This window comes from Cryptotermes secundus, unplaced genomic scaffold, assembly GCF_002891405.2.
Source record: "Cryptotermes secundus unplaced genomic scaffold, Csec_1.0 scaffold710, whole genome shotgun sequence".
In the NCBI taxonomy this organism is placed as follows: domain Eukaryota; kingdom Metazoa; phylum Arthropoda; class Insecta; order Blattodea; family Kalotermitidae; genus Cryptotermes; species Cryptotermes secundus.
This window is the reverse complement of record NW_019739969.1, coordinates 190,050-216,111: the sequence shown is the minus strand read 5'-3', so window position 1 is coordinate 216,111 and position 26,062 is coordinate 190,050. Positions and strand designations below refer to the sequence as shown.

Below are 26,062 nucleotides of genomic sequence, written 5' to 3'. Positions count from 1 at the left end.
AGGTGTATACACTCACGTTGCTGTTACACTGCACTTAGTTTAAAATTTAACATTTAAAAACATACTGTTCCTTTCGTTGTTATTATCAAAATCTACTTCGTTGATATCTGTCTGGTTTATAGATTATTTTTGTTACACACGTTAGCACTTAAGTTGTTTCAAATTTTTTTCTCTAAATTTTAAAATTTTAAAATTTAAAATTGCCAGGGTTACTTGCCCTATGTCTATAGTGCTGCAGCTTCTAGTCCTTGTTTCCAGCACTGTACATATGTTATTTTGTGTAGTCTCCCTGTGTGCGTGCTGCTGCTATTCTTTATTTTTACACGTAGTAAAGAATAGCAGCGACACACACACACACAGGGAGACTACACAAAATAACACCTGTACAGTGCTGGAAACAAGAACTAGACGCTGCAGCGCTATAGACGTAGGGCAAGTAACCCTGACAATTTTAAATTTAAAATTTAGAGGAAAATTTTAAAGGATTCTAAAATTAGAACTAAAGATTTTATAAGTGCTAATGTGTGTAACAAAAATAATCTATAAACCAGACAGATATCAACGAAGGAGACGTTGATAATAACAACGAAAGGAACAATGTGTTTTTAAATGTTAAATTTTAAACTAAGTACAGTGTAACAGCAACGTGAGTGTATACACCTGATGATGGCCGTTTGAGGCCGAAACATGTAGTGTAAAGGAGAGCAAGATCAAGGACATATAATATATTGTTTGCACTTGGGACAGAGTTCATGTCATTTATCGTACATTATTAAAATTTAANTCTCCTTTACACTACATGTTTCGGCCTCAAACGGCCATCATCAGGTGTATACACTCACGTTGCTGTTACACTGCACTTAGTTTAAAATTTAACATTTAAAAACATACTGTTCCTTTCGTTGTTATTATCAAAATCTACTTCGTTGATATCTGTCTGGTTTATAGATTATTTTTGTTACACACGTTAGCACTTAAGTTGTTTCAAATTTTTTTCTCTAAATTTTAAAATTTTAAAATTTAAAATTGCCAGGGTTACTTGCCCTATGTCTATAGTGCTGCAGCTTCTAGTCCTTGTTTCCAGCACTGTACATATGTTATTTTGTGTAGTCTCCCTGTGTGCGTGCTGCTGCTATTCTTTATTTTTACACGTAGTAAAGAATAGCAGCGACACACACACACACAGGGAGACTACACAAAATAACACCTGTACAGTGCTGGAAACAAGAACTAGACGCTGCAGCACTATAGACGTAGGGCAAGTAACCCTGACAATTTTAAATTTAAAATTTAGAGGAAAATTTTAAAGGATTCTAAAATTAGAACTAAAGATTTTATAAGTGCTAATGTGTGTAACAAAAATAATCTATAAACCAGACAGATATCAACGAAGGAGACGTTGATAATAACAACGAAAGGAACAATGTGTTTTTAAATGTTAAATTTTAAACTAAGTACAGTGTAACAGCAACGTGAGTGTATACACCTGATGATGGCCGTTTGAGGCCGAAACATGTAGTGTAAAGGAGAGCAAGATCAAGGACATATAATATATTGTTTGCACTTGGGACAGAGTTCATGTCATTTATCGTACATTATTAAAATTTAAAATTCATAACAAAAACAGACATCATGCATACTACTACACTTACAACAAGCAATTCTCAACAATGTATAATTCACGCACACAGACTATTTATTCACTCTTAACTTTTGAGCCACTTGCATGCTTGGCAAATTCATCAATAGAGTAAAATGCGTTACTTTGCAAACCTAAATTGCTTTTTATCATTTTTTAAAGCTGTGAAAATTGACAAGACACATCAGCTTTTGGCCTATGCCGATGATGTGAATCTACTGGGTGATAATGTAGATACCATAAAGAAAAGCACACAAACTTTAATTGATGCAAGTAAAGAGGTTGGTCTAGAAGTAAACACAGAGAAAACTAAGTATATGTTGCTGTCTCATCACCAAAATACAGAGCAAAATCGTGACATAAAGAGGGGAAACAGATGTTTTGAGAATGTGGCACAGTTCAGATATTTGGAAACAACGATAACAGAACAAAATCTGATGGAGGAGGAAATTAAGAGGAGATTGAACTCGAATAATGCTTGCTACCATTCAGTCCAGAACCTTTTGTGTTCTTGTCTGCTGTCCAAAAACTTAAAAAATTAGAATATACAAAACTATAATTTTGCCTGTGGTTCTGTATGGGTGTGAAACTTGATCTCTGATATTAATGGAGGAACATAGACTGAGGGTGTTTGAGAACAGGGTGTTGAGGAGAATATTTGGACCGAAGAGAGATGAAGTGACAGCAGATTGGAGAAAACTGCATAATGAGGAGCTTCATAACTTGTACTCTTCTCCAAGTATAAGTAGAATGATCAAGTCAAGGAGGATGAGGTGGGCAGGGCATGTAGCACGAATGGGGGAGTTGAGGAAAGCATATAGGATATTGGTGGTAAAAAGCCAGAAGGAAAGAGACCACTGGGAAGACCAGGGCATAGTCGTGTGGACAATGTTAAAATGGATCTTAGAGAAATAGGATGGGCTGATACAGATTGGATTGATCTGGCTCAGGAGATGGACCAGTGGAGGGCTCTTGTGAACACGGTAGTGAACCTTTGGTTTGCATAGAATGCTAGGAAATTCTTGAGTAGCTGCAGAATTGGTGGCTCCTCCAGAAGGGCTCAGCTCCATGAGTAAGTAAGTAAGTGATATTTCACGGCAGAGTATTAAATAGTTTGATGCCTGAATAATACACCCCTCTCTAATAGGATGATAAAAGTGTTGAAGGTATATGAAGGTGGTCATTCTTTCTGGTCCCAATCACATATACAGAGTTACTGGTCTGAAACTTATCCAAATTATTAACATCAAATGTCATCAATGGGAGCAAATATACACATGGGATTGGTAGTATGTCAAGCTTTTTAAATATATCTCTACATGTATGAGTTGGGCAACAGGATGCTAAAGTACAACGAATTGATTATTTTGAAACCAAGTAAACATGTGATTAAAAACAACATCCAATTTTGTTTTTAATTTATAGTAGTCTTTAGCTGTGCAAAGAATACTGGTGTCATCTGCAAACATAATAACTTCCGAAATTTTACTTATTTTAAGGGAAAAGTCGTTTATGTATTTATTAAAGAGTAAGGGTCCCAACACCGATCCTTGAGGCACACCATATCCAACAATTTCCTAGTTAGAATAATATTTATTATTTATATAATTTAATTCCAGCATCAACTACACAGAATGTCGATATGCAAATAGCATTACATTAGTTTAATGAGAATATTTAAGAGAATCCTCTTGATGAGGAACATTCTATGGTTATCAGTTCTTATGTTTGATAATCACCAAGTCGCCTGTTGGGAAGATGTTAATGCCAGAGAAGTACTTGAGATTAGACTTCAATTTATGATTCCCAGACATGAAGCACGAGTGTCTTTCACTGTAAATTTCTTCACGGTATATCCTGCACAGGTGGTTCCAGCAAGCATCACCCTGTATCACTGCCAGCAAAATCTTGGCTTCCTCTTCTTTCTGCCTGAGCTCCTATAGAAACCACAGCATGTCATACAGCAACATAAACTAGTTATCTCTTAAAAGATAACTGAGAAATTTCAAGTCAATACCAATGAATCCTACTATGTAAAGGAAGTAGCAAAAGAAGTGTTGAGAACTACTAGGGAGCATAGAATTCACAAGAACAGGATTAGCACAAACAGATGAACAAGTATACACTAAATTGAAAAGAAACTCCACAGTCCAACCAAAAGGACAGTTACCTGGGAAAATCTTGGGAAAGATAGAGCAAATACAAGAGTCAGATGAGAACTATATAATGATTAACTAGAAGTCTGCAATTGTAAGTTATTAATAGATTATGCATCAACGAGTGATAACCACAGAAAATTAGAAAAAAAGAACTATGTGGAACCTTTGCATCATTCATATAAAATATACACACTTTAATATTATTCCACCATCTGTACTTATGTCTCTGACATGATCTCTTTAGTTTTCCAATGCAAATTTTGTATTCATTTCTTAGATATCTAATAAAACTAGATGTCATGTTCAAGACTAGAAACTAGGAAGCCTATCATTATGAATTTTCACCAGTCCTTGAAATACTAAACAAGACAAGAAATTATTACTTCATTGCTGGCTCACACCAAACTTGTATGTGTTCATTCACATCTCATATGTCTGGTGGAAGCATCATCTTTGAATTGTGATTGAAAAAATTTTCACAGTGAATTTTTTTATTTATTCTCTCAGCATTTAGTAGATGTTTCTTGTTGAACCCTTCTTGATTGGAGAAATATACTGACATAACTACCTAATCATTGTCTACTGCATGGTAGCAGCTGGATAAACACGTAACTATGGCAGCTACAACAGTTAGAGACACTGTTAGAAATGGAGCTCTCTGTAGGGTCTATGTTGAGAGAGTCTTAAGCATAGTAGCATCAGGGTGAGTTATACAGAGCTCAGACTGGTCTTATGCAGTGTTACAAGTGTCTGGGACAACTGCAAGCAACCTGCTTGATGTTTGTGGTACAGCGGTGGCCACATGCATAGGGAATTCTCTGAAAAGACAAATATAGAATCTATGCCGAACCGTTGAAATTGCATCCTAGTAGAAGGAGAGAAACCTCATCCAGTGTCATACCGAGGTTGCAGCCATGTGGAAGGAGAACTGCAAAGGAGAAGAGTACAATTAGCTCCCAATGGATCCTCTGGGAGGACGTTCTTCTATAAGTTCACCTCACCAGAGCAGTCCTACGCAGCTGCACTGCATCAAGACATGCAACACCAGCAACCACAGGCATCACAGACAGATGGGAAAAAGAGTGTGGCACCCTATGCCACAGCATCTGCCACAACAGGAAATTCAGAAAATAGGTCTCTCAGTACAGGCTCCCAGTTTGTCTAACTGTGGCATGTTAAAAGTCGCCACTGTAGTGCAGCGGATAATAGAGCTCAGTGAGGCTGCATCAGAAAAGACAAAATAATGGTCATTACAAAAATGGTACTCAACTCAATGAAACAAATGGCTGTTAGAGTTCATAGGCCGTTCAAAGTCATAGCATTTATTGCAAATGACACTTAGAGGCAGCGCTATGAGCTCAGTGAATAGCTGCAAGACTTACACATAGATGTGGGTCTGCTCTCAGACATATATCTCAAACCCCATGAGAGATTCCTTATTCCAAATTATCACTTTTATTAGACTCACCGCTTCCCAGGAAGAAAAAGCGGAACTGCTGCTGCACTAAGAAAAGGCACTCCTCATAACCATGTAGACCTGCCTCTGCTTGTTTCAATAGAAGCCACAGGGGGTTGCATATGGATTGGTAATAGTGAAGTGCTACTTGCAGCAGTATATAAGTCACCAGGCCATGCCTAGAATGATGCAGACATCACTGATCTCTTAAGCTTTAGATATAAGTTGCTGCTTGTAGTAGGTCTGAATGCTAAACATCCATTTTGGTATAGTGTAGTTCCCAAACTTTCTGGTGTGAAACTACTGAATTTACTGTATATAAATTAGTTTGAAATTTCAGCATCACAATGTCCCACTCATAACTTTCATGCGAGAAATGGTGACATTTTCGCTTAGTGGGGGTGGAGTCCAGCTGGGTCCACTTGGCACAGTGGCCACTGATTGGCCTATTGTACCTGACACAGGTGATTATGATGATGGAGAATTTGGTGGAAAGAAGATTGGCAGGAGAAAACCCGCCTCAGGGCCATTTTGTCCATCACAAATCCCACTTGACCAGACCCGGGATCGAACCCAGGCTGCCGCGATGGGAAGCCAGCAACTAACCACTTGAGCTATGGTGCGGCCAAATGGTGACATGCTCGATACTGTTTTGCACAAGAATGTCCAACTGTCAAAAAACATTGTCTCTGACATTTTGGACTCAGATCACTTACCAATCATCTTCAATTTGCTGGATCATATTAGAACTAGGAATCTTTCAGGCCTGGTTGATAAATTCACAGACTGGGAGTAGTTTCAAAGCCTGGCCTCCAAATAATTTCACCTAGAATCCAAATTAACTTGGGAGAAGAAGCCTATAAAGTGGCTGCTGGCTATACTACATCTATAGCTTTGATGTATAGGCTATCACTGAGAAAAATTACACTCTTGGACCTTAATAACCATCTAATTGGTCTGATGAGCCTACTAAAACATAACTGAAACTGTGGAAAGTAACCCAGGATCCAGCATGCAAAATGGCAGTTAACTGAGTCACGAAAACCATCACATGAATAACCTGTAGAAAGGCACTGAAATGGTAGGAATTAAAAGTAGGGAACTGTAAGGTCACATCTCAAGTTCTGCAGCCTCTTGTGAAATTTCTTTTGACATGAGATGGACAAAAGGCACAAACCACTCTTCATGGACCTTTGGGAATAACATGTCACCTGAATCAGAAAGCCAACGTGATTGTGGATGGTTTAGAAAACTAGTTCACATCTCATGACCTGTGTGACAAAAACCATGAACGAGAGGTGGGGACTACAGTCCAAGCTTAGCTTGCATCTGTAGATGGGACTCTCTTGGGGAAAGTAAGACCTTGTGACATACATAAATTAGCAAATTCATTAAATCTGAGGAAGGTTTGTGGACTTGATGGTATTCCAAATGAATGCCTTAAACATCTTCCAAGAATGCTGGTACATCTGACACATTTATTTAATCACTGCCTTCGGCTGTCCCTTTTCCAAAGCCCTGGAAGGAAGCAAAAGTTATAATATTATCCAAACCTGTAAGGACCCAAAATTTCCTTAAAATTTATGCCTGATGAGCTCCTTGTCTATGACAGGCATGCTATTCAAAAAAGTTATTCTGAAAATAGTCCAAATGCACACTGAAGACAGAGACCTGCTTAATGCAAGCCAGTTTGGTTTTCATGCCCATCACAGCATGACACTTCAATATGCAGCTTATGGATCATGTATCCTTAAATTTAAATAATATGTCTATGGCTGCTGTATTCTTGGATATCAAAAAAGCCTTGGATACAATATGGCAGCTTGGTTTGCTGAATAAATTATCTACATCACAATTTACGATCAGTCTAATCAAGCTTATTGGCTCTTCTCTTTCTGAGAGAAAATTCAGAGTATCAGTTGAAGGTGAACTCCCTGTGCCATGGGACACACAAGCAGGAGTACCACAAGGTTCCGTCCTGTCCCCCAGCATTGTACAGTATACGTATATAAATGATACACTCCAAACACCTGGTGTCTATGTAGGTCTCTTTGCTGATGACACCTGTATATATGCAACAGGCTGCAGAAAGGTTTATTTTCTCAGAAAACTACAGCGAGATCACAGTGCTATTGAGACATGGTGCAAGTGCTAGAACAAAAAAATCAATAAAGATAATATTCAAGCCACCTACTTTTCTCGTAGACTTATGCCTCTTGAGGCTCATCTTACATTAAATGGTCACCGTATCTCCTATGTCAATCATGTAAAATATCTTGTGTACGATGGGAAGTAATAATGATTTAATTATCACCATGAAAAAATCATAATTCCGAAATATCATTCTATATAGGAGATAGCCCATTTCCTGAGCTTTCCGAACAGTCAAATTTTCCCATGCCAAGTGGACAGACGGAGCCACTGGAAGGGGCAGAAAAAAATGGTGACATCGGTTGAGAAAGTGGAGGCTCCTTCTGTGATACGGTTCCTGCATTTGCAAGGGAAGTCTGTCAGGGAGATCCACGATCCACGACCAGATGACCATCATGTATCAGGAAGGTGTACCATCATATGACACAGTGGTCAGGTGGAAGAAGCGCTTTCATTGTGGATAGATAAATCTTGAAGATGAACCCCAAAGTGGAAGACCATCTCTCTCTGAGAAACCAGGAATTGTGGCACAGCTGGAAGCTTGGATCCAATTCTATAGGCGCATCAGTATTGAAGCTATTGTTCATGATGTCCGCATTAGCCATTAGTCAGTTTTCAACAACATCCATGACGAGTTACACATGACAAAGGTTGCTGCGTGTTGGGTGCCACAGTTGTTGACACCAGTTCAAAAATGACAGCGGATAAATGTGGCAAAGAAACTTTTGCAGTTGGGTGAAGACGAAAAGGTGGAATTTTTTGACTGCCTGATCATGATGGATGAATTTTGGGTCTATCATTATGACCCTGAAACAAAGGAAATGAGTAAGCAGTGGAAACATACAGACTCACAGCCACCAAAGAAGGCCAAATCCCAGCCATCGTCAGGAAAGGTGATGTTGAGCATGTTCTGGGATTGGCAGGATGTCATCATGACCGACTGCGCAAAAAGGTATCACCATCACTGGCAAGTACTACCGGAACCTTCTGAGAAATTATGGGAGGAAATCAAGAAAAAATGGAATGGAATGTTGAGAAAAGGTGTGCAACCTCTTCACGACAATGCACCAGCTCATGCTTCTCATGCTAAAATGACACTTGCTGCCAGTTTGGGATATGAAATTCTCCCCCATCCACCACATGCACCAGACCTGGCACTGAGCAACTTCTTCCTCTTTCCACGGCTAAAGAAGCCACTTCATGGTAAGCGAGTCCAAGATGATGATGTCATTTCTGCAGTGGAGGACTTCTAAACAGTCAAAATGAGACCTTCTATGATCAAGGTAACCAGCAGCCAATGCATTGTTGGGGAAAATGTGTGGCCTTGCAGGGGCCACATGTAGAGAAGGACTAACTCACATACAGTTTCTTGCACCTGTGTCTCTGTTTCTTCTGGGTGATAATTACAATGTTATGACTTCCCCATGTAATTTTCGATATGATTACATGGAGACTGCATACAGAAATGATTGAAGCCTAGGCCTCTAGAACATTTATTAGAATCTACTCCCTATTTGAAAGTGAGCGTTTAAGTGCCAACATTAACCTTTAAACGCCGGACTTTGAAACAGTGGTAAGCGTGAGCTGGCCAGAGTTTATTTAAATGCCCACTGCTGGTGCGTGTTTAAATGCCTGTTGCTACTCTGCGTTTAAATGTCCGTTCCTATTAGGTGCTTAATCACTTTTAAGCGTTGTGTTTAAAAATGCTCTATCTTGCTCAATTTTTATGATAAATGGATGGTATTAATTTTGTTTATATCAGCAAAGAACATAGTGTCGCATATTATAACGGAAGATTTGAAATTTTTAATACAAAGTGTTATACTCTATTTTCAATTTTTTTGTTTTAATTTTGATGCGTACTGCAAAAATGGTTTCCCAGTTCTTCACAGAGTTGTTCTGCATTATAAATTAATTTCTGTTTGTAACACTTGACGAATTTTAGCAGTCCCTGGTGTCATAAAACAGATGGAAGCAATAAAATCATTTGGTCTTCTGCTAGCACTGCTTACACTCTTCGGATTTTCGAATCTTTTGACTGAAGGACAGAGGAATGAAAGCATGGCTATTCAAGAGAAAGCTAGAGGGGTCCCTTCTTCAGTGCTAAGACCTTCCGTTAGAGCTGCAAAAGTTTATTGCCCCTTCTATTTGAATGAGCAGACAGCTGCATCATGGCTAAGATACAGAGTGCAATCTGTTTTCTGTGCGTTTGTAGTGAAATCGAATACTGTAGTATAATTTCAGCCTATATATACATCAAGCAGGTAACAACAAAAAAGGTATGTACATGGAATTTTACAATATTTTTTAACATACCTATCTGCAGAATCTGCAATAAAATTACTGGATCGTGGATAAGTTTTGGCATAACTCATACACATATTTTTATTTGCTGTTGTTCATTTAGATATCAATTTAATTCCGCTATTAGGGTTTTACTCAAGTCTTTCTGGTAATTACTACATTTAAAAATAAAGAGTTAGGACTGTGCATGTGCTTCCACTAGTGGTGTGTGCGCGCGCGCTTCCACTAGCCGAGTTTAAATGCTGACTGGCACAAACGGGGCACTTTGGCCATGACGACCTTACTCATGACTGGCACAAACGGGGCACTTCGGCACTTAAAGGTTAAACTAACCCCAAAGCACTGATCAGATCAGTAAAGACTTTTGCTTGCCCCACCTGGGAATTAGCGGCAGACACCTACCTACTAAAATTGCAGCGCTTGTAAAACAAAGTTTTCTGCATCACCAGAAATTTTCCAAGGTGCATACTGGCCTGTGATTTTCACATGACTTTCAACCTTCCATATGTATATGGTTTTGTAACAAAATTGTACAGGCAACAAGCAGAAGTCATACAAAAACATGAGAATGAACATGTTCTCAGCACAGGACAAGGCAAAACCAGACACAGAAAATATATGAGGCTTAAACTTGGCAGTGCTCATGCTAAGACTGTTCAAGTGGCTATGCTGCCATTGTCACATAAGTAAGATAGGCATGATCTGCTTTGTAAAGCCTGGACTGACAGAGAAACTGTATATAGTGTAAATGGGAGAAATTTCAATAATATGCTATATGTGCGATATGTACACTTGACATAGGCTAAGTGTATTCCTAAGCGACAAACCCATCCTCTCTTCACAGAGGATGTTACATAAGGACCCTAACTGCAAGGGTCAAGATGCAAAGAAAAAGTCTCTGGTTGTTAGCCTGAAGGGGCTTGGCATCAAGATGAATGGATTGGCAGTAAATTGCCAGTTGTAAAGTAACTCTGAACTTTAAACGGATGCAGAAGAGAACAGACAGAGCTGCCATCATGGGTGAGGTGTGCGACAGTCACCAGCTGGTAACAACGTGAGCAGACAAGGGCCTTGTTGGGATCTGCTGCCTAGCATTGACTGGCGAAGACACAGCATACTGAGAAGACTTGGGAAATGTGGAGTACATAGATTAGCAGTAATGTTATAATTACTTGTAGTCATGAGTCATGTGAGTTCAATAAATTTACTAATTACCAATCCAAACCCAATGTCTAGTTAGAAACATGTGACAACATATTCACCATTTCACACTGTATGAATATACTGTATTGTAAATTACATACAATGTGTTATTATACTGTAACATTTACCTTGTTTCAGTGCATCTATTCACAGTTTGTCCCTTATAGTCTTCACATCCGTTGGTTTTTGTTTAGTAATTACTTCTATTTGGCATAAGGAAAAATTGCCTGATCAGTGGAAGGAGTCTATTATTGTACCAGTTCACAAGAAGGGTGATAAAACTGACTGTAGTAATTATCGGGGGATATCACTGCTATCAACTTCATATAAAATTTTGTCCAATATTCTTCTTTCAAGGTTAAGTCCATATATAGATGAAATTACTGGTGATTATCAGTGTGGGTTTCAACATAACAGATCAACTACAGATCATATCTTTGCATTCGTCAGATATTGGAGAAAAAATGGGAGTATGATGAGACAGTACATCAGCTATTCACAGACTTCAAAGAAAGCCTACGATTCAGTTAGGAGGAAAGTACTGTACAATATTCTGATAGAGTTTGGGATATCCATGAAAGTAGTTAAGTTGATTAAAATGTGTTTAAACGAAACGTATAGGAAAGTCGGTGTAGGTAAATATTTGTATGATAAATTTCCTATCCAGAATGGATGCTTTATCGCTACTGCTTTTCAACTTTGCTTCAGAATATACCATTATCAAGGCCCAGGGCAATCAGGTGGGACTGAAATTAAACGGGACACATCAGCTGTGCGGATGATGTGAATCTACTGGGTGATAATGTAGATACCATAAAGAAAAACACACAAACTTTAATTAACGCAAGTAAAGAGGTTGGTCTAGAAGTAAACACAGAGAAAACTAAGTATATGTTATTGTCTCATCACCAAAATGCAGGGCAAAATCATGACATAAAGATAGGAAACAGAGTTTTGAAAATGTGGCACGGTTCAGATATTTGGGAACAACGATAACAGATCAAAACCTGATTCAGGAGGAAATTAAGAGGAGATTGAACTCGGGTAATGCTTGCTACGATTCAGTCCAGAACCTTTTGTCTTCTCATCTGTTGTCTGTTCTGTATGGGTGTGAAACTTGGTCGCTGATATTAAGGGAGGAACATAGACTGAGGGTGTTTGAGAACAGGGTGTTGAGGAGAATATTTGGACCAAAGAGAGATGAAATTACAGGACGTTGGAGAAAACTGCATAATGAGGAGCTTCATAACTTGCACTCTTCTCCAAGTATAATTAGAATGATCAAATCAAGGAGGATGAGGTGGGCAGGTCATGTAGCATGAATGGGGGAGACGAGGAATGTGTATAGGATATTGGTGAGAAAGCCAGAAGGAAAGAGACCACAGGGAAGACTATAGTGTTGGTGGGTGGACAATATTAGAATGGATCTTAGAGAGACAGAATGGGATGGTATGGATTGGATAAATCTGGCTCAGGATAGGGACCAGTGCAGGGCCCTTGTGAACACGGTGATGAACCTTTGGGTTCCATAAAATGCTGGGAAATTCTTGAGTAGCTGCAGAATTGGCGGCTCCTCAAGAAGGGCTCAGCTCCATGAGTAAGTAAGTAAGTATGTCACTGAACAACATTTAACTGTCTTCTTGTATTCAGTAACTTGTGTCTGATGGATTGGTGCTTGCTTTTTGTCATACTGTTTTATCAGACATGGGTGATGCACACTGCTTGTAAGCACAGACTGGACTGGACTTGCTAATTTTACACACTTCTGTCCCTGTTTATTATACTCCTGATTCTTCATATAGAATCATGGCCAGCCTCAGTCTCTTCAGGCTCCAGAACATTTCAGAAGGGAGAGAGGCTGTAGTATTGCTTGAAAGAGCTGCAAATGCAATGCTTCTCCTCTCTTTCACTCATGGGACATTATTTAGCTATATGTTTCAACCTTAAAGGTGATCAGGTTACAATATACAGGGATTGGACAAAATAATGGAAACACTACAGATACTGCACATATTTCTTTAGTAACATGGTGTTGGACCATCTTTTGTCTTGAACACTACCATGATCCTTCTTGGAATGGACTCATACAAGTTTCAAACAGTCTCTAGGAGAATTTTATACCAATTTTCTTGAAGAACATCTTCAAGTTGCTTTAGAGATGTTCCTCAGGGTAGTCTCCAAAACTGTTCTCAGCAGTTCAGTGGTGTTCAAATCTGGTGATTGTGCTGGTCAGGGAAGATGATGAAGTCCACCTTCATGTTCTTCAAACCATGACTGAACAGTTTCAGCTATGTGAATGAAGACACTCTATGATCTTGGCAAACTTCAGAAATAATGTCTGGATCACAGGATGCACATGGTAACCCAACCTTCCCATGTACTCCCTTGCAGTAATTCGGCCATGAATGGTTATAATGAGACTAACAGAATATCATGATATTGCTGCCCAAATCATCACAGAACATCACCCCGTGTTTCATTGTTAACCAAGCATTCCAAATTGTAGGCTTCCTTGGGTGTTTTCCAAATGTAAAAATGAACTCTTCCTGATGTAAGGAAAAGATTGAAGAGTGACTCATCTGACCATATTATGTGCACATTTTCAGTTATCTGACGTCCATATTTTATGGTCATGACACTATTGTTTACGCATTTGTGCATTACTTTCAGTAATCAGAGGTTTAGCAACTGCAGCCCTACCATGGGTGTTGGATTCGTGAAGCTCATGTCAGACAATTTTCATGGAAACAGAGTTTTCAATATGAATATTCAGTTTTGCTGTCATCTGTGCTGCAGTAGTTTTGTGATTTTTCAAAACAATCCTTCTCAGCATATGAAGATCTCTTTCTGTCAATGCTGATTTTCGCCCACTGCTCCTCTTTGCTGATGTTGTCTTCACATGATTAGTGTATGCTGACATAACCTTAGAAACTGTCACTCTTAATACACCTAACTATGTAGCAGGTGTGTCACAGATGCTCTAGCTAAATGCACACCAACAAACTGTCCTCTTTCAAAATCGGGCAAGTCTCCCATTTTCTGAGTCTTTCATATGGACTGTCATTCAACACAATCACTAATACGCTTACACAAGCACTACCGAGTGCAAATAAATGGAAGAACAACAGTATTGCCAACTGAAGTTCTTTCAGTGTAGCCAACACAAATTGTATTCCTCAATTTCTCAGTGTTTCCATTAGTTTGTAAGTATCCTAGTGAAACTGTTGTTAATGATTTATGATGTTATTTGATCCCTATGGTCAAAATATGTAACAAAACATGTTAAGACACTTTGTAATTTATAGTAATTGTACAAAAATGGTGTTTGATGGTACATATGTATATTGACTGACAGCAACACAACATGAAGTTCAAATATTACTCATAACATTTCATATTGCTGGTAAACAAAGTCTCTGGAACTTGTAGAACCAAAAGTTAAACTTTGCCAAATAACTAGAGAGTATGTACGATTTGAGGTTTTCATGGTGGTGACTATGAAGAAAGCAGTCTTCTGGGATTTGGCACTGTGTATATGTGGTGTTAACCGACGTTTCGGAGGAACGTATCGCCTCCATCTTCAGGGTAGAAGGAGAAATATAAGAAATCCGCAAGCGAAGACACCGTGAGAACCGGTAAAAGCAGACTGGTGTTAGAAATAGACACAGCACATTTCTAATATTTTTCCTTCTACCCTGAAGATGGAGGCGATACGTTCCTCCGAAACGTCGGTTAACACCACATACACATGGTGCCAAATCCCAGAAGATGCTTTCTTCAACTAGAGAGTACTATGATGTAACCTGCAAAGAGCAAAGTTCCATTTGGAGGAACAATACTTACAATTTGTGACAAACTTGAACTACAGCTTGGAGACGTAGAATTCTCAGTAACTGCAGAATAAGAATTCTGAGATTTCTGATAGCCAAAAGAATCATTTGAAATATTTCCCGGATCAGAGTCAAGCTCCTCCTCTGTCAGTGGATATACACATTCTTCATTGCATATACTGTTGGAATCCTCGGCCACTTCCATATCTGGTAATGTTCCATAAGAAACCTCTGGAACATATAAAATATGGTGCAACTTCAACATACATCACTTCAGTGCAGCTGGGAAAAGAATTTTCATGGAACATTCCCCACTCCATCTACCTCCATTCCTGATCTTCCTTTACTCTACACCTACTCTTACATTCCTATTGCTTACGTGTTCTATAACATTTGGTGAGGAGCAACATCAAGTAGGCTGGGGTGGTTGAGTGGGGGAACAGACCCTCCTGTGAGAATTATTTGGAAGCTCAACTATAGTCCTTAAAGAGTGCAGAAAGGACAAACATATCTGCATTAACTCCTTAAGACTTAACTTACTTCAATGTTTAAAAATTTCAATTAAATGGATTCTAGTTTGTTAACAGATAATGGAAGGTGTACTTGTGAAATTAAATGTAGGATTTCCATGGCAAAAACTGCATTTAGCAAGAAGAAGAATCTTTTTACCAGCAAATTGAACTTAAATTTGAGAAAGAAACTAGTGAAATGCTACATTTGGAGCATGGCTTTGTATGGGGCTGAAACTTGGACACTTAAGGCAGTAGATCAGAAACACCTGGAAAGCTTCAAAATGTGGTGTTGGAGAAGGATGGAGAAGATCAGTTGGACCGATTATGTGAGAAATGAAGAAGTATTATTTAGAGTCAGTGAGCAGAGGGATATCCTACATGAAATAAGAAAATGGAAAGCTAATTGGATTGGTCATATCTTATGCAGTAACTGCCTTCTAAAAGAAGTTATTGAAGGAAAGATAGAGGGGCAGATAGAAGTGACCAGAAGACGAGGAAGAAGACGTAAGAAGATGCTGGATGATCCTGGGGACAGAAGAGGATATTCTCATTTGAAGGAGAAAGCTCTAGATCGCATTAAGTGGAGGAACCGTTTTGGAAGAGACCATGGATCTGTCATCTTGACAGATTACTGATGAATGAATGAAATGGAATCTCCATTTAGCATATTCCTTGATGTAACATTTTTCATTATTTAATATTTAATTTCAGTGATTCTATGTCAATAATGTCAGTGTTACATTTCCTCCACATATGATTACCCTCGGTTTTCTTTTCAAATCCACTGCTTCCTAAAGAATAATTAAATGGATGTTTCATTGTATTTTGTTGAAATTATATTAAGAGTAATTCCGAATCATGCTAAATTTAGATACAAGCTATATAAGCCATGTCTTAAAATCTTATGAGGGGCCTCTTAATATATGAGATATAACCAAGAATTATTATAATTGAAATTGCTTTGGCTTAAATGATTTCATACAAAATGCAGCACAGAATTCTGAACCCTGATCTCCCCATCCTGATCCACATCTAAGTCCAATCAACTTCCTTTCCAAGGCTGCTGGACTACTCACATGAACCATCAGATGTCCAACATCACCTCAGACCTCGAGGGGAGACAGTGGGGGCAAGCGTACCATCATAAATTATACTATGAATCGAGATGATTCTCCTACATCCCTTCCCACCTCTACCTCTTCATATACCATCACACAGGCATAGCCAGTCTAAACTTTCTGGGGAGGGGGCCAGATGCCTATTTATATGATCTGAAAACTATTTTAAAGACAACTCTTATAGTATCACTGTCCCATTTCCAACGATGCTCCTAGCTACTGGCCTGCCACCATGTGTTACATTTAGTTCCCCTTCAGCCTTCCTCAGAGCGCTGACAACTATACAGTTATTATACAACAATCAAGTGCTGTTTTTTTTTCTTCAAATTCTAATGCTACTGTACCAATGGATATAATTTGAATTGTGCCTATTCTTAACTGCAACCAACAGCTACAAAATATCAGCTGTTGTGTGTGAACCTGTGGACAACTGTGTGCTCTAAAGAAGAAATAGCCATTTAATTTGTATGTCTTGTATGTGTGCTATGAAGCCCGACTCTGGTGTTTCATCCTCTCTCACCTACGAAATTATTTATACGTTTCTTATCATTTAATTACTTGTAAAGATGTAGAATTGAGTTCAAAGACTTTGCCTAATGTTTGTTTCTCTTATACTTTCAGAGGGCTTTACAACGAAGACAACTTTTGAACATGGGTATCAGAAAAGAGAAAAAAGCAACAGCTTGAAGGGCAGTTATAAAAATTATCAAAACTTGAAAGTTTTTTTTAATTTCCTTAATTCAAATAGGGGGATGGAGTCCAATTCAGTCCACTTAGCATGTTGGCCATAAATTGGTCCACTGTATCTGCCCCAGGTGATTATGAGGATGGAGAATTTGGTGGAATGAAGATTGGTAGGGGAAACCGAAGTACTTGGTGAAAACCTGCCCCAGTGCCACTTTGTCCACCACAAATCCCAACTTGAAAATTACTTCATTATAGCAAATAGAGTATGAATTTCATACTCGAGATAGTCAGTGAGGCTTGCAACAACCACAGGAATCCACTTCACCTACTGAGGCAGTTCATAGAGATATGAACTAGAATATAAATCACAGGAGTATGTTAGAGACCCTGAAATTCCAGATGAATGAAATATTTTTTCAACTATTTACCTCTGTACAAAAAGCCATCCTATAAAAAGGTCAACAAGAAGTAAATGGTGACAAAATAATAATAAACATATGTATGCCAGTAATAACCAAATCTGTATCTCCTAAACAGTGAAAATATAAACAGAAAAGAATTTTAATTTTAACTAGAATTTTCCAGAAAAAGATAATTAAGACCACTGGTGAGTAAAAATGTGTTTCTCAGTTTCTGTACTTGTACTGATCAGTCTGCTATACAACAGTTATTCCATGTAACAAAGAGGATTATCTATCTGTGTCTCTTTGATATTCATAGCTACCCTTGAATTAGCGGCCTCCGTAGTCTAGGGGTAACGTTCCCACCTCGTGACTCAAGGTATGCAGGTTCAAACCCGGTGGAGGTCGTGGATTTTTTAAGGGCGGAAAAATTCAGGGAACAAGTCCTTTGGGAGGAACTTTAAGCCGTGGGTCCCAAGTCATAGCTTTATGGCACGTAAAAGAACCTCATGTCCCAAGGGGACCACTGAGCCAAATTCAGGACATTTCCCGCCCAACAGTAGTCTCTAACGCCTCTGGTAGATGGGGGAAGCATCGAGATACCGCAGAGCCAGTAGAGGCCGAACTCGCTGGCTGAGTCGGGACTGATGGCGTGCACCAGTACCGGTAGGGAATAGAGACTGGTTGAATATCACAGGGGAATGCACAATGGATCAACAGTTGGTCTAAGTGCATGGGGAAACCCACCCTCTCCAATACAATACAATACCCTTGAATTCTTTCATGCTGATATCAGAGGTAAGAGAAGTCAATCCCCAATCTAATTTTCTCTCACTGAACAAACAGGTATGTGCCCTAAGCAAATGATCTTTGACAGTGAGGAAACTGAAGTCTTCAAGATTAACATCACAATTTGGCATAATAAAAAACTGTGGAGCCATAAGAAACCTTACCTTCTTTCATATGCACAAGTCAAATTTGAAACGATAACCATTTACAACAAACACTGCCCAGAATTTCTATCCAAAACGAACTGATTTACTTAAAATAAAATTCTTTTTGTTGTTGTGACTGTAGCATTTCAGTCATCTGTTCAACAGAAAGATCTCAACGGGTCTATAGTAACTTCAATAATCAGAAATTAGTACAGATTATTCCAGTAATACTAAATGGAAAAGTGATATCTAATGTGCAAAATATAAGAGATGGTTGTGCTAGTAGTAATAACACTATGCCTTGTGACTTAGTAGCTAAACTTCCACCTAAGATGAATCTGAGCTGCTGTAAAAAGGCTCATAAATTAATAATGTGGGGTGATAGTTTTCTTAGAGGAGCAGCTGAAAATGTGAGAACCTACTTGAGATAAAAGTGTGATGTTCTCAGTGTGGTGAAACCAGGTGCTGATCTCAGTGAGTTAACTAAATCTATGAACAATGAAGTTGTAACACTAACTTCTATTGGACATACTAGTACCTGGCGGTGGCTCTAATGATCTTCATAAGTATAAATCTAAAAGAGCTATCAAACTAATTACTAATTTTGATACATCAAATAATCATATGAATATCATTCTTCTAAGTATTCCTCAACATTATGATTTACAAAATTACTCACACATATATATATATATATAACGAAATAAGGAAATATAATAGTAAGTTACATAAGATATCTCATGCCTTTAATCATATTACATTTACAGAACTGAATACAAATCGAAGTTATTTTACGAAGCATGGATTACATTTCAGTAAGCTTGGAAAAGCTCATCTTGCAAAGCAAATAGCATCTACTGTACAATTATTGTTTGAAAAAAGACAAACTCTCCCCTTGTATTGGGCTGGCCATCTAACACATCAGTTCTTAATGACCCTCTTGTAACATACATACATACATATATGCATACATACATACATACATCAGCGTTTCAGAGTATTCTCAAGTGTGAAACTGGTACTGAATATAAAACTTGTCAAACAACACTCACAAGACAATCACAGATAAAATTGCAGAAACATCAATTCAACCGTAGTTAAAATCTAAACTGAATACCTCAAATAAATAGATACAATGTTACACATACAGTTATACCAACAAGATAATTAGCAATACACAATAATTCTCCTTCCTTAACTTACACTTACACTTAATGTCTATATTAATGCCTAATGTGGGACATCCATCAGTCAGCATGCACTCCCCTTCTATTCCTTAGCTGTTGATCCCGACAGAAGAGCAAAAATTCATCAACAGTAACTGACGGATTATGTATTAGGACATCACTTATTTCTTTTATAAACTGATTTTTATCATGTACTAAGTTAGATAAATATCCGGGCAGACTGTTAAATACTTTTATACTCATGCAATGGACCCCTTTCTGCCTCATTGCGAGATGTGATTGTAGGACATGTAAATTTCTTTCATGTCTTGTTGGTCTCTCCTAAATTGAATAATTAAAAGTAAAATACTCCAAGTTATTTATCATTAAAGTCATCAGAGATAAAATATATTGAGACACCAGTTTCATATATTTAATTTTATAAATGCTGGCCTACATGACTCTCTATGTTTCATCCCCATTATTATTCTAATAGTCTTCTTTTGTAAGAGAAAGATCTTCTTGGCCTCTGATGAATTACCCCAAAAAACTATTCCATATCTCATGAGTGAATGAAAGTATGCATGATATATCATTTTAAGTGTTGTAACATTACTGTATGTTTTCATAATTCGTATTGCATAACATGCCTTTCCCAATCTGGGTAACAGTGATTCAACCTGTGTCTTCCAATTCAAGAACTTATCAATTTCAATGCCCAAAAATTTAATATGAGTTTCCTCTTGTAATAATTCATCGTTAAACTTTAAATGTACAGGCATATTGTCACAATTGATTGTTTCAAATTTTAACACTTTAGTTTTCCTCAAGTTTAGGGATAAGCCATTGTATTTAAACTACTGACTTAAGGAATTTAACGTACGTTTAGACCTTTCTTAAATTTCATTGATATTTATACCTGACACTAATATAGTTGTATCATTGGCATACAATAGTGACTTGTTGTCAGTACTTAATGTTGATGGCAGGTCATTAATATATAAAAGGAACAACAAAGGACCCAAAATCGAGCCCTGTGACACTCCATATTTGACAGTTCCCCAGTCTGAACAGCATTTACCATTTTCATTATTATAGAGTTCAACTCTTTGTCTTCTATTTTCCAGATAGGACTTCAACCATATTTTTATTTTACCACCAATGCCGTATGTTGCTAATTTACTCAAAAGAATATCATGACTCACACAGTCAAATGCGTTTGTCAAATCACAAAAAAATTCCCAATGAATGATTGCGTCTTTCCAACGTTTCTAAAATATGATTGAGACTCTATTGAGACTACTGCTGTCCTGAGTAAGAATACTCATATGGTGGTATCATGTAATGATAATTGGTCTAATAGGACTTCAAAGAGAATTAAGAAACTTCCTATGACGAGGACAAACGATTTTTTATGGCAAATATAAATTTTAAAGTCAGTAACGATCCATTTAGTCCACACCAATCAAACTTAATGGAAGTAAAATGAATAATAATATTAACTTAAATAAGACAAATCAAGATCATATAAAAAGAAATGCCTCCAAAAAAATTTCTGGTCCATTGATTTACCATCAGAATATCAGAGGAATAAACAATGAAACTGAAGAATTACTTAGCCAATGGGAATCTAAATTACCCCATGTGTTCTGCTTTACAGACTACCACCTAACTAAGCCTGAAATTACATGTATAGTCATAAAATGTTATAACTTAGAATCTTATTTTTGCCGTAAATCCAGAAAGAATGGTGGTGTAAGTATTTTGTTTTTCAAAATTTACAATTTACACCTAGTGATCTGGATGAATTTTGTATTGACCAGGAAACTGAAGTTCGTGCAATAAAGCTACATCATTTTCCTTCTAATATCTATATTTTAACTGTATATAATCTCCAACAGGAAATTTTTTATACTTTTTAAATAATGCAGAATCCATTCTTACATGAATATACACAAATTCGTCAAATATTATTATATGTGGAGATATAAATGTTAATTGTTTAGATGTTGGCGATACAAAAAAAAACAAAAACTGGATTCTCTGTTAGCTTCATACAATTTATGTAGTATTGTCTAATTTCCCATTAGAGTTACCAATTTTTCGGCTGCGACTACTGACAATTTTTTTATTGATAAACATAGAAATGAAATTTATTCAATAAATTCATTGTAAAATGGATTATCAGATCATGATGCTCAAATTCTTACAATGAATAATCTTAAATTCCTGAATTCACCTAATTACTCTGTTAGTACAAGAGATAAAAATGAATTTACTAAGTTAGAATTCAAGCTAAATCTTAATTGTGAAACTTGGGCTGACATATTTACTATAGAGGATGATGTGAATCTAATGTCTAATAATTTTCTTAATACCTATTTAATAATATTTAATCATAGTTTTCCTTATAAAAACATTTCTCTAAACAAAAAAATGAAACCTGGTTAACAATTACAAACAAGAACTGGATTCGCTACTAGCTTCATACGGGCTATAGAGTACAGTTACATTTCTGACTAGGATTTGCTCTAACTCATCCACAGCAATAGATAATATTTTTATTAACAAATATAAAAACAAAAGTTTCAATGTTCTTCCATGGGAAAATGGATTATCTGATCACAATGGGCTGATCATTATAATATACAATGTTACATATATAATGAAGCAAAAGCAGAAGTATACCCGTAGGGTCATCAACGAATCCTCTCTATTAGACTTCCAAATTAATCTAAGCTATGAATTATGGGATGATATTTTTGTAGATAGGGGGCGCGCGGTAGCGTAGTGGTTAAGGCACTATGCTACAAGTTGGAAGGTCGCGGGTTCAAATACCGATGAGGTCATTGGATTTTTTCAATTGATCTAATCCTTCCGGCAGCACTATGGCCCTGAGGTTCACTCAGCCTCTAAATTAAATAAATAATTTTCCTGGGGAGTAGAGTGCGGCTGGCGTGTAAGGCTGACAACCTTACCACCATCTCTGAGTCGATTGTCTAGATAGTGTGGGACCCTAACGTCTCACAACCCTATGGGCCTTCATGGCCTGTTACAGGGATTGCTTTATTTTTTTTTACTTTCTTTTTATTTTTGTAGATAGTGATGTGGATACAATGTTTAAAAACTTTTTAAATACTTAACTTAGGATTCTAAATTCATGTTTTCAGATCACAAAGTACAGGTGCCAATAAACCATGGATAACCCCAGGAATTATAAAATCATGTAATAAAAAAGGGAGCTCTATATAAAAATTAAGAGCAATGATGATTCTAGATTAAAAGAACACTATAAAATGTATTGCAAGATATTAAGTAGAGTTATCTCAACAGCAAAAAAGTTATATCTGAACAAAGTCATAAGAACTTCCAATAATAAAACAAGAACAACCTGGAAAATTATAAAAAACATGACTGGAAATAGCCAAGCTTCTACTAAGGTGACTTGTTTAAATATAAAGGGTAAAATCACTCAGGACTACAAAAATATAGTAAGATCGTTTAATAACTTTTTTTTAGATATAAGCAATTCTACGAAGAAATGGACAAATAATACTGTGGAAACAGATAAGAAGTTCATGGATTATTTATACACTTCATTTCCAAAACCATCTCAGAAATTGGTATTAAAAGCAACTAACAGCAATGAAATAGAAGAGATAATAAGATCTATAAAACTCAAAGCAGCTTGTGGATACGATGGAATTACTACCAAATTAATAAAAGCAAGTGCACCATATATATCATCACCATTAACTTATATAGTTAATAAGTCGTTGTCTGCAGGAATATTCCCTGCTTGATTAAAATATTCTGAAATAATACCTATACACAAAAAAAGGGGATAAAACCGACATGCCTAATTATAGACCTATATCTTTACTCCCAATCTTTTCTAAAATTTTTGAAAAAGTTATATATAAAAGAATATTTTTACACTTAAATACACATAACCTGCTAACGCAGGAACAATTCGGCTTTAGAAAAAACTCAACTACATTAGCTACTTATAATATAATGGAGAATATTTATAGGGCTTTAAACAACAAATATATAGCAGGTGGAATTTTTTATCTGAGTAAGGCTTTTGACCGAGTAAATCATGATATATTGCTATCAAAAATGGAATTTTATGGAATTGAAGGAGCTGCTCAGAAACTTATGAGATCCTATTTGAGAGGAAGATACCAGAGAGTAATTTTGTATGAAAATGGGAGTAAATGTTGTTCTGAATGGAAAGAAATACAGTGCGGAGTGCCTCAGGGCTCTTTTACTATATGTAAATGACTTACTAAAAATTATATCTGACCTATCCAAACCAATATTATTTGCAGACGATACAAGTATCCTTATCTTTGATAAGAATCCTGCGAAATTTAAAATCAGAATAAACAAATTATTTGAGATGATAAATGAATGGTTTAGGAAACATGAGCTAGTAGTAAATTATGAAAAAACTTATTTTCTACAGTTTAGAACTAAAAACAGTAAAAACTTAAATGTTCAAGTCAGTTATTTAAACAATCAAATTCCATGTATTTCTAATATATCGTTTCTGGGATTAAAAATTGAAAATTTTTTAACATGGGAAAGTCATATTGATGCAGTAATTGTTAAGTTAAACAGATCCTCCTTTGCAATCCGATCAGTTAAATCATTTTTACCACTGGAGACATTAAAAATGATGTATTTTTCCTATGTACATTCTATAATAACGTATGGATTAATATTCTGGGGTAACTCCCTGCATAGTATAAAAGTGTTTACGATGCAGAAAAGGATAATTAGGATTATAACAAACAAGCTCAATATATATTGTCGATTTCCCTGTTTGTTATAGTAAATAAGGAATTATTTACATTCAACTCACAAATGCATAATTGTAGTACCAGATCTATCTGTGATCTGCATTATCCGCAAATTAGTCTAACACAATTCCAAAAAGGAATATGTTACATGGGGGTAAAGATCTTTAACCTTTAAGAGCCGAACGATGCCATATGGCGTCATTAAAATAAAGTCAAGGGGACGAATGACGCCATATGTCGTCGCACAGTCCATGCATGCGGCTGGCTTTTTAGAAATCTAATTTTAAGTTATACATTCTTTTTCTACTTACATGATTTTTGGTCACCAGCTTTATAAGTTGTCTCTCTTCCCACCTGCGTCGTCTAACGGAATGTTGGCTTCGCATGGAAATCTTGGAAACATCCGGAAATGCAGAGTCCCACATCACACTTCACGCGCTTTATCCGGACGGTTCTTCGTTTCCCACGTGAAGAGCACACTCGACACCTCAATTTCGAAGTAGAGGAAGTCGGCCAGTGCTGTTGTTTGGCCTCCTCTATCCGAAATGACCCCGATGAAACGGCAGGGGTTCGACCCCTGGGCCGTTGAGGGCGAGGAGGCCCCTTCCAGCATGCTCCAGCATGTTCCACACAAGGGCGAGACGAAATTCTCTGTGTGACAATTTCGCGCCACAGGATGACAACAGGATATAACTGTTCAGAATCGTCAGATCCAGGAGATGGAAAAATAATTTATTTGTCCATTTCCAGGTTTGACGACAGATGCTATAACTGTTTGCCATTCTGTCCGCTTTGTCAACATAACCCATGTGCTTGTTGTGGTTAGCAACAATTGCTGGCTTGATGGCAATTCCGTGCTCATCACAGAAACTGCCCTCTTCTGGAGGAGAGTGCATATTTGTCAGCATGTAAACGTCACGTTTGTCCTTCCAAACTAGTGCTGTCAACTTCTGTCTCACCCTAACACGAATGTCCCCTTTCTTCAGTCGAAATTGTCTTCGTCGAAAATCGTCAGGCAAGCCCTTCTGATTAGGTCTGACTGTCCCACAGCACGTTATGTTCTTTGTCATCAGTTCGTCAAACAAGTCGGGTGAAGAAAACAAATTGTCCATGTACAGTTTGTGACCTACGCCCTCAATACGTCTGCATAGGTCCCTAACTGTAGCATGTGTCGCTGTCACGTCTTGGCTGGCACGTGTCCTGTCTTTTCATAGGTAAACTTTCATGTCATAAGTATACCCAGCGGCATCACAAATTTTGAAGATTTTGATTCCGAAACGTTTGTGTTTCTTAGGAATGTACTGCCTAAAAACCACCCTCCCTTTTTATTTTACAGTTATTTCGTCAATGGCCAAATATTCGGAAAGGTTATAATATTTTTCAAATGCATCATTGAGAGTGTCGAAGATGGTCCGAATTTTCCATAGTCAGCCATAACTGTCGGCATTCCTGTCAATTTCTGTACTGTTGTCTGCAAAATGAAGAAAATGAAGAATGTGTAGAAAACGGTCGCGTTTCATTGTCTTAGAGTAGAAAGGCGTGGCAAATTGTTCTAGAGTCAACCAGTAGTCCTTTAGTCTGCCTCTATTGTCATGTCCCATTTGAATGATTATTCCTAGAAACAGAAACATCTCAGATTCGGTCACGTCAGGCCGCGGAGAAGGTCCGTCTTGACGTCTGTGTACGTGCTGAT

At 37.4% G+C, this 26,062-nt stretch overlaps 1 protein-coding gene across 10 annotated transcripts in view; it reads right to left on the bottom strand.

The window, feature by feature from the left end:
• Positions 1–26,062, bottom strand: part of LOC111872212 — a 106,515-nt gene that overhangs the window by 20,018 nt on the left and 60,435 nt on the right. The window contains exons 8-10 of one of the 10 annotated variants that reach the window (XM_033754609.1): positions 14,756–14,973; positions 4,700–4,726; positions 3,379–3,576 (exon numbers count right to left, since the gene is read on the bottom strand). In XM_033754609.1, the coding sequence (XP_033610500.1) occupies positions 3,379–3,576; positions 4,700–4,726; positions 14,756–14,973 (443 nt within the window). Of the gene's footprint in view, positions 1–3,378; positions 5,434–5,818; positions 6,773–14,755; positions 14,974–26,062 lie in introns of those variants that run through there. The other 9 variants (XR_004513880.1, XR_004513881.1, XM_023865872.2 and 6 more) reach the window with 9 other exon arrangements.